Below are 12,686 nucleotides of genomic sequence, written 5' to 3'. Positions count from 1 at the left end.
AGGACTGCATTGCTGTGCTGGGTCTCCAGCCCCATTCCTCCCTCACTTTCCCTGCCGAGGTCCCAAGGATCTCATGGCTGTTGCTCTGGGTCAGAGCTGCTTTTCCATCCTTGTTTTGCTCTTTGGTCTCTTCTATAAATTTTCCAGCCCTTTCCATCTATTCCCCAGCATTATTTAACTCACAACGCCTGCCCCAAAGCCTCCCTGCAATGCCAGCAAGACCACAGTGCACTTCATGGGTTTATGGAGCACATGGAACCTGTCCACATCCAGGTGACACCGCTCTGTTTGAACACCACCCAAAGAAACCACTTAGAAGACGCCATGTCCAGAGCAAGCGTGTGCATTCAGCCCTTTGCACACCACATAAATGGAGGGCAGGGAACAAAAACTTCATCCATTAACACCATGACAGGTATTTCCCTGTTCTTAGGCTGGGCCTAGGCGAGCAAAGCACTTAAGCACATGATTAATTTGAAGTCTAAGAGACTTAAGCACGTGCTTAAGCGTTCTGCAGCCCTGGACTTAACAACAGAGGTTTCTACAGAGCAATCCATGCTCACGACACATTACGGGGGTAGTCAGATGTATGGATTAAGGGTGCCATAAACAGTTGAGATATTCTGTTTAAACAATCATTTGTTGACAAGACTATTCTAAGCCCATCGAATCCCTAAGTGATAGATGTATGTTGTCTTTCTGAGTCTCATGCTGTATCAGCCATTGATTTTTTCAGCCTGGATGCTAAGGTAACCTTTACCTGAGAGCTTAAGCAGAAAGCAATGGGTGTATGCTCACCGTGTTTGCATTGCTGGAGCGAGGACAGAGCGAGGGCTCATCCTTGCATCTATCCACGTAGCACCTCCCCACCTCAAACATGGGGAAGAGGAAGATCATCCAGCAATGACATCGCTGCGTGGACACAGGGGGTGGCAGAGAACATTGGCCCCATCCTCAGCCACACAAACCCTGCCCAGGAGTTTGCTCAATTTCACATCTGGAAGTGGTTTCTCATCCCCAAACGCACCACTACGTCCACCCAAAGAAGAGCACCATTGCCCTTCGTCGTGCCACACAACAGCAGCTCTGAGAGGTTTGTCCCCAGAGACCAACGGGTGCCCTGGTGGCTCCATCCCCACATGGGCTCTGTGTTGGGATACCCTTCTTGGAGATCTGTTTTAATCACATTTATACGGCGTAACCAGGGGAAGGAATCTATCGACAGACTGTCTTCACATTTCTGTCAATTCTTCCGTAGACATCATTAAATCCAAGAGTGGATCTTAATTTAACGTGTTAGCTAACGGGTTATTTAATTAGTTTTCAATACCCCCCACCCCCCCTTAAATAAAATAAAAAAGAGGGGGATGGGGAAATTGGCAATGTATTAAGGGGGGGAAGAGGGGGAGGGGAAGAGCAAGATGATGAACAAGTCCAGGTTTCCCGGATCTGCACAGAAATCATCTGCTCGGCCCCTTCACCCCTTCTCTCTCACAAGAATGAGCCCTGTTGCGTTTCCCCTTCTCCCCACTGTGTTCAATAATAAATGAAAATGGTAAAAAGCAATTCATACACAGGCTAAGCGTCTGGATTTATTATCAAGACAATTACACCGAGGAGAATTCCCGGAAAATTACTCTTAGAAGTCTTTCTCTGCCACCCCCCTTCTCTTTTGGATAAATACAGCTGCAATTACAGCTGTGGGAGAAAGGAGGGCACACAGAGAGGGGTGGATGCACTGTGCTCCATCTGGGCTCACTCTTGGGGTGCGACTGCGGTGGGGTTGCTTTGTGCTGGGGGCAGCAGGGGACTTTGGGGTGCACGTTTCCCATACGCAGCTCTGTGAGATGGGTATCGATCACGGCCAGCTCTGTGTGTGTGTGCACACACACGTGCAATAGCTGAGGGCTAGGAGCTGCTTTGGGTTGTTTCTTGGTGAAATTTGCACCACGATCTTGGGGTTGTTTTGGGGAACTCACCCTTCAGGGACCCAGGGCCCCACTCCATGGGACCTGGTGTCAGGCAGCCCCGGGGGCAGTGGCTCCCTGCCTGTCCTTGTCCTTGCCTTGCCCGCTGTCTTGCTTTCTTTCTGCTTTCCCCCATCCCCAACCCTGCCTCTCTCCGTCCCTGCCTCATTTCCCCTTTTTCCCTTGTCCCCATCCCCGCCTCACCCTCATTTCTGTCCCAGCCTCTTCCCCATCCCCACCTTGTACCCATCCCTGTCCGTATCTGCATTACCTCCCATTTTTCCTCCTCCCCATCCCTTGTCCTGCTCCCTGTCTTTCCCCATCTCTGCATCACATTCACCCATGCCTCATCCCCATCCCTTCCTCATATCCCCATCCCTTATCCTGATCGAGTCACACTCATCTCAGCCTTGTCCCCATCTGTGCCCTGTCCCCATCCCCGTCTCCATCCCCTGTCCCTTCCATATCCTGTCCTTCCTCACCTCATCCCTGCTCACCCCCCCCTCCTCTCCCCATCGCTGCCGCATCCCCGGGGACCGGAGCCACCTGTTGCAGGATCTGAGCCGCAGGCATTGAGGGCAGTGACCCCCTCCCACCTTTTTCCCCATCTCGCTTCCCTTCGGTGCCGGGGGGGAAGGGAGGGGGGCGGCCGTACCCCAATACTGTGGGATTCCGGATGAAAATCGGGGTTTGGAAAAGCAGAGCTTCATCCCGAATTGCTCCAAGAGGAAAATATTGCCGCAATTATTCACAGCCTGGAGACATCTGCATAAAAACACCCGGATATATATGAAATAAACGCAATTTTTGTGGGTGTGTGTATAAAACATCACATATATACACGTATTTACGTATTTCGGATGAAAGGAGGATACGGAACGGCCGCGATTTCAACGCAGAGCACTTTGCAGCACGGAGGAAAGGGCTCACATCGAGTTATTTTCCACCGCACGAACACACGAAGATCTTCCCCATCACTGTGTGTTTGTGTGCTCATAGCTAGGGGGGGAAGAAATTAGGGGAGGGGGGAAACCCGCAGCTTTTGGGTGCGCTCCGGGGGCTGCGGGTGACAACGGGCGATTAACGCGTGTTGAGCAAACCCCGATTTTCCCGGACATCGCTGTGAGCGATCGGCCCTCCTCCTCTGCACTCCTCCTCTGCACGTCGCCCTTTTGGGTTTTTTGGGGGGGTTATTTTTACTTCTTTTATTATTATTATTATTATTATTATTATTATTATTATTATTATTATTTTCCCTCTGAGTTTTGGGGGTCCCAAAAAGCGCGGAGGTAGAAATGGGATTTCCGAGCCTCGAAAGAAGGCAGAATTTGGGGCTGCACCGGAGGATTGCGGTGGGGGAAAGGGGAGGGGGGGATTTTGGAGGACTGAACGCCCCGCGGAGCGCCCGGAATCGCTGCGTTTCTCATTCGGAAGCTCCGCGTCGGGATTTCGGACGGGCCGGGAGTGGGAAAGGAGAAATGGGGGAAGGGGGGGGAAGGGGAGAAGGAGGGGGGGAGGGAACGAGAGGAAAAAATGGAAGGGGGGGGGGAAATGAAGGGGAAAAAAAACGGCAGCTGGGAGCACGGCGAAATCCGAGCGCTTTGCTCTGCTTTTCCCCCGAAAGCCCCGACGGGGCCGCGCCGCTCTCAGGGTGTAAAGTTCAGCGCTGCTCCGCCGTGAACTCCTGAAAACAAATCGCGGATTGAAGAAAAGCCCGGAGGTCCCCGCTGCATCCAGCCCTCCTCCCGGGGGACGGGGGGGGAGGGACAGAAAGGCGGGGGTCCCCGAGCCCGGCCGCTTCCCGGAGCACTGCGTTGGAAACCTCCGCGTGTTGACATCGAAAAGAAAGCACGGGGGTCCCAAATCGCCCCCCCCGCTGTGGGACATCGGCTGCGGGTCCGACCCCCGCCCCCCCATAGAACAGCCATGCAGTTTGGGGGCAGCTCCAAAGTTTTGTGGCGAACGAGAAAAGTGAGCAGAGAGCTGCGGGGATGGGGGGGGAAGGGTCGAGGGGGGGGTGGCTCTGCTCGCATCTCCCGCTGTTTCCTTCCCCCCTCCTTGAGGGTTTTTTTCCCCGCTGCCAAAGTGGCTCCACTGAGAAAAAACGGGTGGGGGGTTATGGGGGGGCGGACCCCCGGGCTGCACCTCTTCTCTGCACGCTTTTATGAGGAGAGAGGGAATTATTCACCGAGAGAAGGAACTCAAATAACGACGATTTCCTGCGAAAAGGGAAAGGGAAAGGAACCGGGAGCGGCGAGGAAAGGGCCTGAACTTGTGGTTAAAAAAAAAAAAAAAAAAAGTCTCGAAGCGATAAATAGAGAAATAAATACAAATAAAAGAAATAAATGCCGACTCCGAGGGTGCAAACGGGGGGAGAAAAGAGGGGGAAGGGGGGGGGGTCCGGGGCTGCGGAGATTTGGGAAGGAGGAAATAATCGGAGGGAAAAGGGCTGAAAGCCCCCCGGTCCCACCGCCCCGCTCCTACCCGCAACGCTCGAAAGCCGAACGCAGCGTGGTGACATCGGGGGAAGGAAAACCGTCCCGAAAAAAAAAAAAAATCCCAAAACCAGAGGGAGAAGATTTGGGAAAGAGAATAGGAGGAGCTGCGCGGCTCCGGGCGGAGCTGCGCGGCTTTTGCGCGGCTTTTGCGCTGCTCTGCGGGGGCTGCGAAGCGTCGGGGCGGGACGGAGCTGAGCGCCCCGGAGCGTTTTATCCCCATATTCCTCTTTAAGAACTCCAAAGCCAGGAGAAACTTCTGAATTATTTCTTACTATTATTATTATTATTTAGGATTTTCCTGCCTTGTTTTGTTCGGGAAGAGAAAGCGTTCGAAATCCCCTTCCAGAAGAGGTATCAAAGTCTCTTCTTTTAAAAGCTATCGATTGCAAAAGTCTTATTTAAACCAACACATTTGAGTTTCTCACATTTTAAAACATCATCTGGGGCCCATTGTATGGAAAATCGATTAGCAGAAATTGCCACGCTCTTCGCCTCCCGCTTGATTGTTGTAAAATCGAGACATCCATAGGCAAAGGGTGGGCTGGGAAAGATTTGGGACCGGAATGAAAGGGCTCGCGAGGAATCCATAGGCACTGAATAATTCACCTGCCAGGCGATGGGGCTCTTGTTTGGAAGCCTTAAAGAACTTTAAGGAAGTTGGTCGCCTACAGGGGAAGTGCGTGCGGGGCGGTGCGGGGCTGCGCGGCTCCCGCCCGTGCGTGGCACAACAAAACCCGTGGCACAAAAATCCCCTGCTGCTGTACCTGTTCGTCGGATGCCATAAATCTCACCCGTAGGTTCTCCTCCGCCTCTTATTTGGGGCAGCGTCGTTTTGCCTTTCGGGCTCTTCCTAAAGGAGGGGATTGGGGGGGGACGGGGGGGAAGAAAGATGAAAATTGAGCGCAGAACAAAAATCGCCGAAGCGCAGCAGCGCCGGGGGCAGCGCTGGGTACGGCAACCGAAGGGCTTCGATGAAGGGATCCGTGGGGGGGAAGGTGGGGGGGTGGGGGGATGTGGGGAACCCCAATCCGAGCTTGGAGCAGCGCAGGGAGGGCGCAGGGCGGCCGCGATCCCATTTGCGCACTTACCCCCGGCACCGGGCGGCTCCTCCGGAGGAACGGAGGGAATTAAAGAAGAGAGGAGAGGGAGCTCGGGAAAGGGAGAAAAAAAAAAAAAAAAAAAAAAAAGGAAAAAAAAGGAGGAGAGGGAAGGGATCAATAGCATCCAGCTGTCGAATGGATGGGAAGATGGGGAGAGGAACCGGCTTCGAGATGGGGCACCGAACCTCGCGCCCATCCCCGCGGCTTCGGGGCGCTGCCGGGTCGGGCCGGTGGGGACGGAGAGACGACCGACGGGACCCCCCGGTACCGGCAGAGGTTCGGTCCCCTCGAGCGCTGCCCCAATGCCTCTCACCCTAATGATATTGCATCGATCGGGGAAGAAGAAGAGCAGGGGGGAGGTGGGAAAGAGAGGGTGTGTGTGTGTGTGGGGAGGGGGGGGGGGGGGGAAGCAAGGAGCTACTGCATTACTCAATTATGTCGCACTAATTACTAAAAAGTCTCTTTCTCTCTCTCTCTCTCTTTTTTTTTTCTTCTTCCTGTTGTTGTTTGCTGGGTGCAAAGCTCGGCGCAGGGCAGAGTCCAGCTCCTGCCACGGGGCCTCCGGTGCTGCGGGGGGGGGTGGCTGGGGGGGGGGTTGGATCGGTGGGCGGTGCGGGGTCTGTGCGGGACGTTGGGCAGCTGCAGCTGCAAGGTTGGATCCATCGATGGGCGCTCGATGGGGCGGTCGATGCTCTATCGCCATTATTACACTCAATGAAACCATTTCAGACGTGGCTGCTTCATCCCATGTTTGTTTCCTCCTCCTCCTCCTTGCTGTGTACCTTTTATTTTCTCCATATCCCTTACATCCCCTAGTTCTGGGCCCTCCCTTCCCTTCCTTCCCTTCCCTTCCCTTCCCTTCCCTTCCCTTCCCTTCCTTCCCTTCCCTTCCCTTCCCTTCCCTTCCCTTCCCTTCCCTTCCCTTCCCTTCCCTTCCCTTCCCTTCCCTTCCCTTCCCTTCCCTTCCTTCCCTTCCCTTCCCTTCCCTTCCCTTCCCTTCCCTTCCTTCCCTTCCCTTCCCTTCCCTTCCCTTCCCTTCCCTTCCCTTCTTTCCATCCCATCCCATCCCATCCCATCCCATCCCTCCCCAGCTTTGCGTCCCATCCTTGCCTGAAAGCCCTCCCCCACCTACCTGGATTGTGACAACCCCCCCATCACCCCCACAGCCAGGTAAATTTTGGGCTCCCTGCAAGGAAACCCTAAGACCAAACCCTAATACCGAAGACACCCAATGGCAGGGACATATTCCTTGCAGATGCTCATTCTGGCCTGGCCCATCCCTGGACCCCATTATAAGGGAGATAAAGTGTGAAAAAAACCTGTTCAGCCCTCTCCCCACATCCTCCTACCCCAGGACCCTCTACTCCCATCTCTGCTCTGCTGCTGCACACATCCCATGGACAGGTTGTGGGTTTGAGGTTTGCAGTGTGGTTCAATAAAGCTTTGGAAATCGTCACATCATGGCCTGGAGAACTCAGAAAGGCTGGAAATAGTGGTGCTGGGGTTCTGTGTGGCTCTGTGAGAGACACTGAATGGTGCCAGGGGGGGCACTGAGTGCTGCTATGGCCTAAACACCCGCTCACATGGTGCTGCCTTCCTGATTCTTCCCATCTTCCTCCCCTTCCTTTCCCTCTTATCCCTTCTCCATTCCATTTTTCTCTCTCCCTTTTCCCCTTGTTCCTTCCCCCCTATTCCCTTTTCCTTGTTCCTTTATTTCCACTTTCCCTATTTCCCCCTTCTCCACCGCTGCAGAGCTCCCTGTGTGTGTCCCCTTCGCTCTCCCCATTCCCACCTCCAGCTCCAAAACATCACTGCAGTCCTGGGAGATTTGGGGCTGGGGGGGGGAGGGGGGAGGAGAAGCGGGGGGTTGTGAGTTGTGGGGGACACAGATAGGAACAGACAGATGAGTTTGGGGGAGCAGGAAGCAGATGGGGGGGAGGGGGGGGGGCAGCCAGAAGGTAGAACTGAGGGGAGTGGAAGGGTTGGAGGAGGGCATAGGGTGAGTGTGGGGGGTGGAGGGATAAAGGAGGATGTTGGGGGGGCATTTTGAGGGTATGGGGGGGGTCAGCCAGCTGTGCGGTGCCACCAGGGATGGTGGTCACCCAACTCGGGGTGGGCGGTGGGGGGGGTCAACTAAGGCATGTGGGGGGCGTCACCTTATAGAGGGGGGGTCAACCAGGGGGGAGCATCACCATAATTGAGGGGTTACCCGTAGGAGGAGCGGTGCAGGTGCGACCCTGTTCCCCCCCCCCGACCCCCCCCCGCTAAAATTCCATCCCTCCCCGATGCGGTGAGGAGGGGGGGTGGGGGGGGGGGGAAACGGGGGGGGAGGCGGGGCGCTGCTGACGTCACGCCGCGGCCCTGAGCGAGGCTGCCGGGAGCCGGCGCCGCAGCCGCCCCGAGCTCACCGCCCCGCACCGCCCCGCACCGCCCCGCATCGCTCCGCACCGCTCCGCACCGCTCCCGGCTCCGCGCAGCACCGCACCGCGCTGGGGGAAGGCGGTCGGGCGCGGCTCGTCATGCTGATCTGAACGCGGGGAGAGAGAGAGAGGGAGAGAAAGAAGAGAGGGAGAGAGAGATCGATCCCCGAAACGAGGAGTCTGAATTAATCCGGGAAAAGGGGAAGGGAGGGAGAGTGGTGGAGGAGGAGGAGGAGGAGGAGGAGGAGGAGGAGGAGGAGGAGGAGGAGGAGGGGGGTGGGGGAGGAAGGCAGCGAGCGAACAGGCAGCGGCAGAGCCACCATGGAGCTGGCGATGGAGAACCTGGGCAGCCTGCACGGCGTCCCGCACTCGCAGCCCGCGGAGCTGCTGAGCCCCGCACACGGGAGGCAGAGCTCGCACCGCAATCTGGTCCCGCACGGCCGGCCGGCTATGGTGTCGGGTATGGCATCCATCCTGGAAGGGGGAGATTATCGAGCCGAGCACAGCCTGACGGCCCCTCTGCACCCGGCCATGAGCATGTCCTGCGAATCGCCGTCCGGGATGAGCCTGAGCAGCACCTACACCACGCTCACCCCCCTGCAGCACCTGCCGCCCATCTCCACCGTGTCCGAGAAGTTCCACCACCCTCACCACCATCATCACCACCACCACCATCCTCACCAACGCCTGGCCGGCAACGTGAGCGGCAGCTTCACCCTGATGAGGGACGAACGCAGCCTCGCTTCCATGGGCAACCTCTACAGCCACTACCCCAAGGACATGCCGGCTATGGGGCAGCCCCTCTCTCCTCTCCCCAACGGGCTGGGCAGCCTGCACAACGCTCAGCAACCTCTGACTCCGTACGGTCCTGGCGGCCACTTGCCCAACGACAAGATGCTGTCGCCCAACGGCTTCGATTCTCACGCCGCGATGCTGTCCCGGGGTGAGGAGCACCTGGCGAGGGGTTTGGGAGCCCCCAGCTCGGCTATGATGCCGCCCCTCAACGGGATGCATCCTCACGGTCACCCGCATCCCCAAGCCGGAGGTTCTTTGCTGGCAGAAAGGGATCGCCAGGCCTCGGCCAGCGGATCTCAAAGCGGAGGATCGGGGCAGGTTGAGGAAATCAACACCAAAGAGGTGGCACAAAGGATCACGGCCGAGCTGAAACGTTACAGCATCCCGCAGGCGATCTTCGCTCAGAGGATCTTGTGCCGTTCGCAGGGAACCCTCTCGGATCTGCTGAGGAACCCAAAACCCTGGAGTAAGCTTAAATCGGGTCGGGAGACTTTCCGGAGGATGTGGAAATGGTTGCAGGAACCCGAATTTCAGAGGATGTCTGCGCTCAGGCTCGCAGGTACGGAGCGAGGAGAAGCGAGGGGACACGGAGGGGGTGGGGGGGTGGAGGGGGGGAGATGGGGGGCTTGGAGGGGTGTTAGAGCTTGGGGATCCCTGGCACACACCGGTGGGGTTGTGGGGCTGGGGGTTACGGAGCCGCGTGGAAGCGTTTAGGAGGAGAAAGAGGAAATCCTAGAGAGGAAAAAGGAGGAAATCCTATAGAAGGAGAAGGAGGAAATCCGAATGATTACACCGCTACCCCCCCCCCCCCCCCGCCCGCCCCCTCCCTCCTCTGCCCTCAGGCTGCTCCTGACAGCGATGGGAGCACTGAAGTGCTGCTCCCGTTGGGAATCGTTCCCTGTTTGGACCCGTCACCCCTTCCTTCCCCGCCCCCCCAAAACCGGAGAGCCGCCGACAGCCCTCGGGAACAGCGACGTGTCCCAACCCGGGGTTCCCAGCAGCGGGGAAACAGCGATGTAATCCGGGAGGGGTGCGAAAATACGGCGGAGGGATCCGGGGGGGGGAGGTTTGAGTGAGGCTGTGGTGGAGCTGAGCCCGGTGCTGGGCCGAGAGATGAGCGTTTAGTGGGAGAAAAAAAAGCAGAAAGAAAGGAAGAAAAAAAAAAGGGGGGGGGGGGGAGAAATAAATGGAAGGAAAAAAGGAGAATGAAAGGGGGGAAAGGAGGGGAAGGGGAAAAGGGAAAAGAAAAGCGTTTTCTTTGGGGATCGGTGCAGGGCACGGAGGGGGATCGTTCTGTCTCAGCCCGGCGCTGGGCCGAGATGCGGATTTGGTGGGGGAAATAAAAGGAGGGAAAGGAAAGGGGGGGAAAAGAGAAATAAAGGGAAAATTGGAAAAAGGAGAAGGAAAGAAGGAAAGAGGGGGAAAGTGAGGGGAAAAAGGAGGGAAAAAAGGAAAGAATAAAAGGGAAATGGAAAGAAGTGGAAAGAAAAATGGAAAAGGGGAAAAGGGGGGGAAAGAGGGAAAAAGAGGGGAAAAGAGAAAAGAAAGAAAAGCGTTTACTGCGCTGATCGGTGCGGGGTCGGCGGGGTCCGTTCTGCTTCAGCCCGGCGTTGGGCCGAGAGCTGGGAGGGAAAAAAAGGGAGAAAAGAAAAGGGAGGAAAAAAAGGGGGAAAACGAAGGAAAAAAGGGGAAGAGGGAGAAGGGGAAAAAGGGGGAAAGGAGGGGAGAAGGAAAAAAGAAAACAGCAATAAGAAAAAAGCGTTTTCTGCGCGGAGCTGCGCGGGGCTCGGAGGGGTCGCGGCAGCTGTGGGTGCGCAGCAGTGATGGCCCCACATCTCTGTGCTCCGTGGGGTGGTCGTGGGGTGAATGCTGGGGGTTGAGGGGGGGCTGGGGGGGGTCTGTACCGATCTCCGCTCCCCGCGGGCGCTCCGAAGCCGTTATTTATGGAGGAGAGCGGCGTTCATATGTATTTAGCGTAATTCAGTTGCTCTTTAATTAGGACAGGGTAGTGGCATCTTTTAGTTCCAGTCGATGCCCTATTGAAAAGCAGTTAATAGAATGCAAATTGTTCCTGGCTTTACAAGGTTCTGGTAAATAAAGATTTAAACACTGCCGTTTTAATGCCCCCGTTGTTGGGGCTAATTGAGCCCAAATCTGAAATAATAACCGTGATGCAAAGGAAGAAAGATTGGGGGGGAATTTGGGGGCTTTGAGGGGGGTCCGGAAGATCCGTTTCCCATCGCTGCGGTGCGGTGCTGCCGTTGGGGTTCGGGTTCTGCTCCGCTCCTCTCCGCGCTGTCGGGATTTCGGGTTAGGATTCCTTCTCCTTAAAATGGTTTTGAATTCTCAGAGCCGAAAGGATTTCCGAAAATAGAGAGGAAAACAACAACAACAACAACAGAAAAACAACAACAAAACAAAAAAAAACAAATAATAATAATTAATAATCCGCATTTCTTCAGGTTTTAATTCTTTTTTTGCTTTCTGCGAAAACGAAACGAAACAGAACAACAACAACAAAAAAAATCAAACCAACCCAAAGCGGCGCTCCTTGCGATGAATTCAACTCCGTTCAACTCCGATAATCCCGACAGGACCGGGCTGTGCCCCCATAGGGCCGCCCCACCGACGATCCGGATCCGAGCTCCGTCTTTTCCCGGATCGTTTTGACCCCCCCCCACGTCGCCCCCCGCTTTGTTCCCAACCCCCGACCCCGCCGTCTCCCCGGTGGGCTCCGGTTTCGTTTCGCTTTTTCTTCGTGGATCGGATCGGGACAGCCCCAAAAGCTCTCGGGGAGAGGTGATATGGGTCAGGGACCCCCAGGACACGGGGTTGGGGGCGACAGTCGGTCGAGAGAGACTCCACGGTCATCCTCGGCCTCGATCCCCGACGGCGCGGCCGCACCTCGGCCCTTCTAACAGCGACAAACGCGGTTATAGGGGAGGGGGCTGCCCCGTATCCCCCATTGCGAGGCTGGGGGGGGGCACGGGTCCCTGACCCCCGCTGTGTGAGAGGCAAAAATGGGTTCCGAACGGGTTCAGGAGTGCGCCCGATGTGTTTGGCCGAGCCAGTAAATCCGGGATCGATAAACACGCCGGGCCCCGAGAAATGGCAATTGCTGCTTTTTTTTTTTTCTTTTTTTTTTTTTTCCCTCTTTCCACTCCAATTCCCTTTTCTCGCCGCCCCGTGCGCAGATGAGCCATTAATTATTCAGGCAGAAAGGAGTGGGGTTTGTGGGGGGGGTGGGGGGTCCGGTGCCGGAGGGAACAGCGGCTCCGCTCCCCTCGGGGAACACCGAGAAATAAGGCTGGGTGTCCGTGGGACAACATCTGGTGGGGTCCGGTCCGGTCCGTGGGATCCATTTCGCTGCTCCAATATTAGCTGGGAGGTCCCAACCCCCCCCTCAACCCCCCCGATCCCTCCAGGTCACAACGCGGCTCTGAAAACTTCTTCCCCCCCCCCCCTCCCCACCTCCGTGGGGTCCGTGCGCTCCGGTTCCATCTCTCATCTCTCATCTTTTCGTGGTCCCACATTCAACCCGACCGAAAATAAAAGAACCCACGGCACCCATCGGCTCTGGAGGGGTTCTTTCCCCCAAAACCCCCAGACCCACCCAGGTGCCTCCATCCCCTCTCACCCCTTTCCCACCGCACCCGCCGGCTCCCACCCCGCGCTCCCGCTGTTGCTCGGACCCCCCCCCATCCCCACACCCCCATCCCCACACTCAAAACTCGCCAATCCTTTCGTGGAAATGACCCCAAAAAATCCTTTTGCGTCGGCGCTGAACCCAATCACCGCTTCGTGCGGAAAAATCGGCCGCTTCCACGGCGGCTTTGGGCCGTCCGGAGGTTCCGAACGGTGCCGTTCCCGGCTTTGCCCCCCCGGACGGAACCGCCGTTGGTTGCG

At 56.6% G+C, this 12,686-nt stretch overlaps 1 protein-coding gene and 1 long non-coding RNA gene across 2 annotated transcripts in view; one reads left to right on the top strand and one right to left on the bottom strand.

The window, feature by feature from the left end:
• Positions 1–1,540: 1,540 nt before the first annotated feature.
• On the bottom strand, positions 1,541–5,683 carry LOC146542490 (uncharacterized). Its single transcript, XR_014880142.1, has 3 exons — positions 5,554–5,683; positions 5,230–5,315; positions 1,541–3,651 (listed from the first exon to the last, which is right to left on the bottom strand). It is a non-coding gene; the product is annotated as an uncharacterized LOC146542490 (long non-coding RNA).
• A 2,623-nt stretch (positions 5,684–8,306) lies between these two features.
• Positions 8,307–12,686, top strand: part of ONECUT3 (one cut homeobox 3) — an 18,705-nt gene continuing 14,325 nt past the window's right edge. The window contains exon 1 of the mRNA XM_085211761.1: positions 8,307–9,339. Within this exon, the coding sequence (XP_085067887.1) occupies positions 8,307–9,339 (1,033 nt within the window). The remainder of the gene's footprint in view (positions 9,340–12,686) is intronic.

Source organism: Meleagris gallopavo, chromosome 30, assembly GCF_905368555.1.
Source record: "Meleagris gallopavo chromosome 30, MGAL_WU_HG_1.1, whole genome shotgun sequence".
NCBI classification, from domain to species: domain Eukaryota; kingdom Metazoa; phylum Chordata; class Aves; order Galliformes; family Phasianidae; genus Meleagris; species Meleagris gallopavo.
Note: the sequence above shows the minus strand (reverse complement) of the source record. Positions and strands in the feature narration are given on the sequence as shown.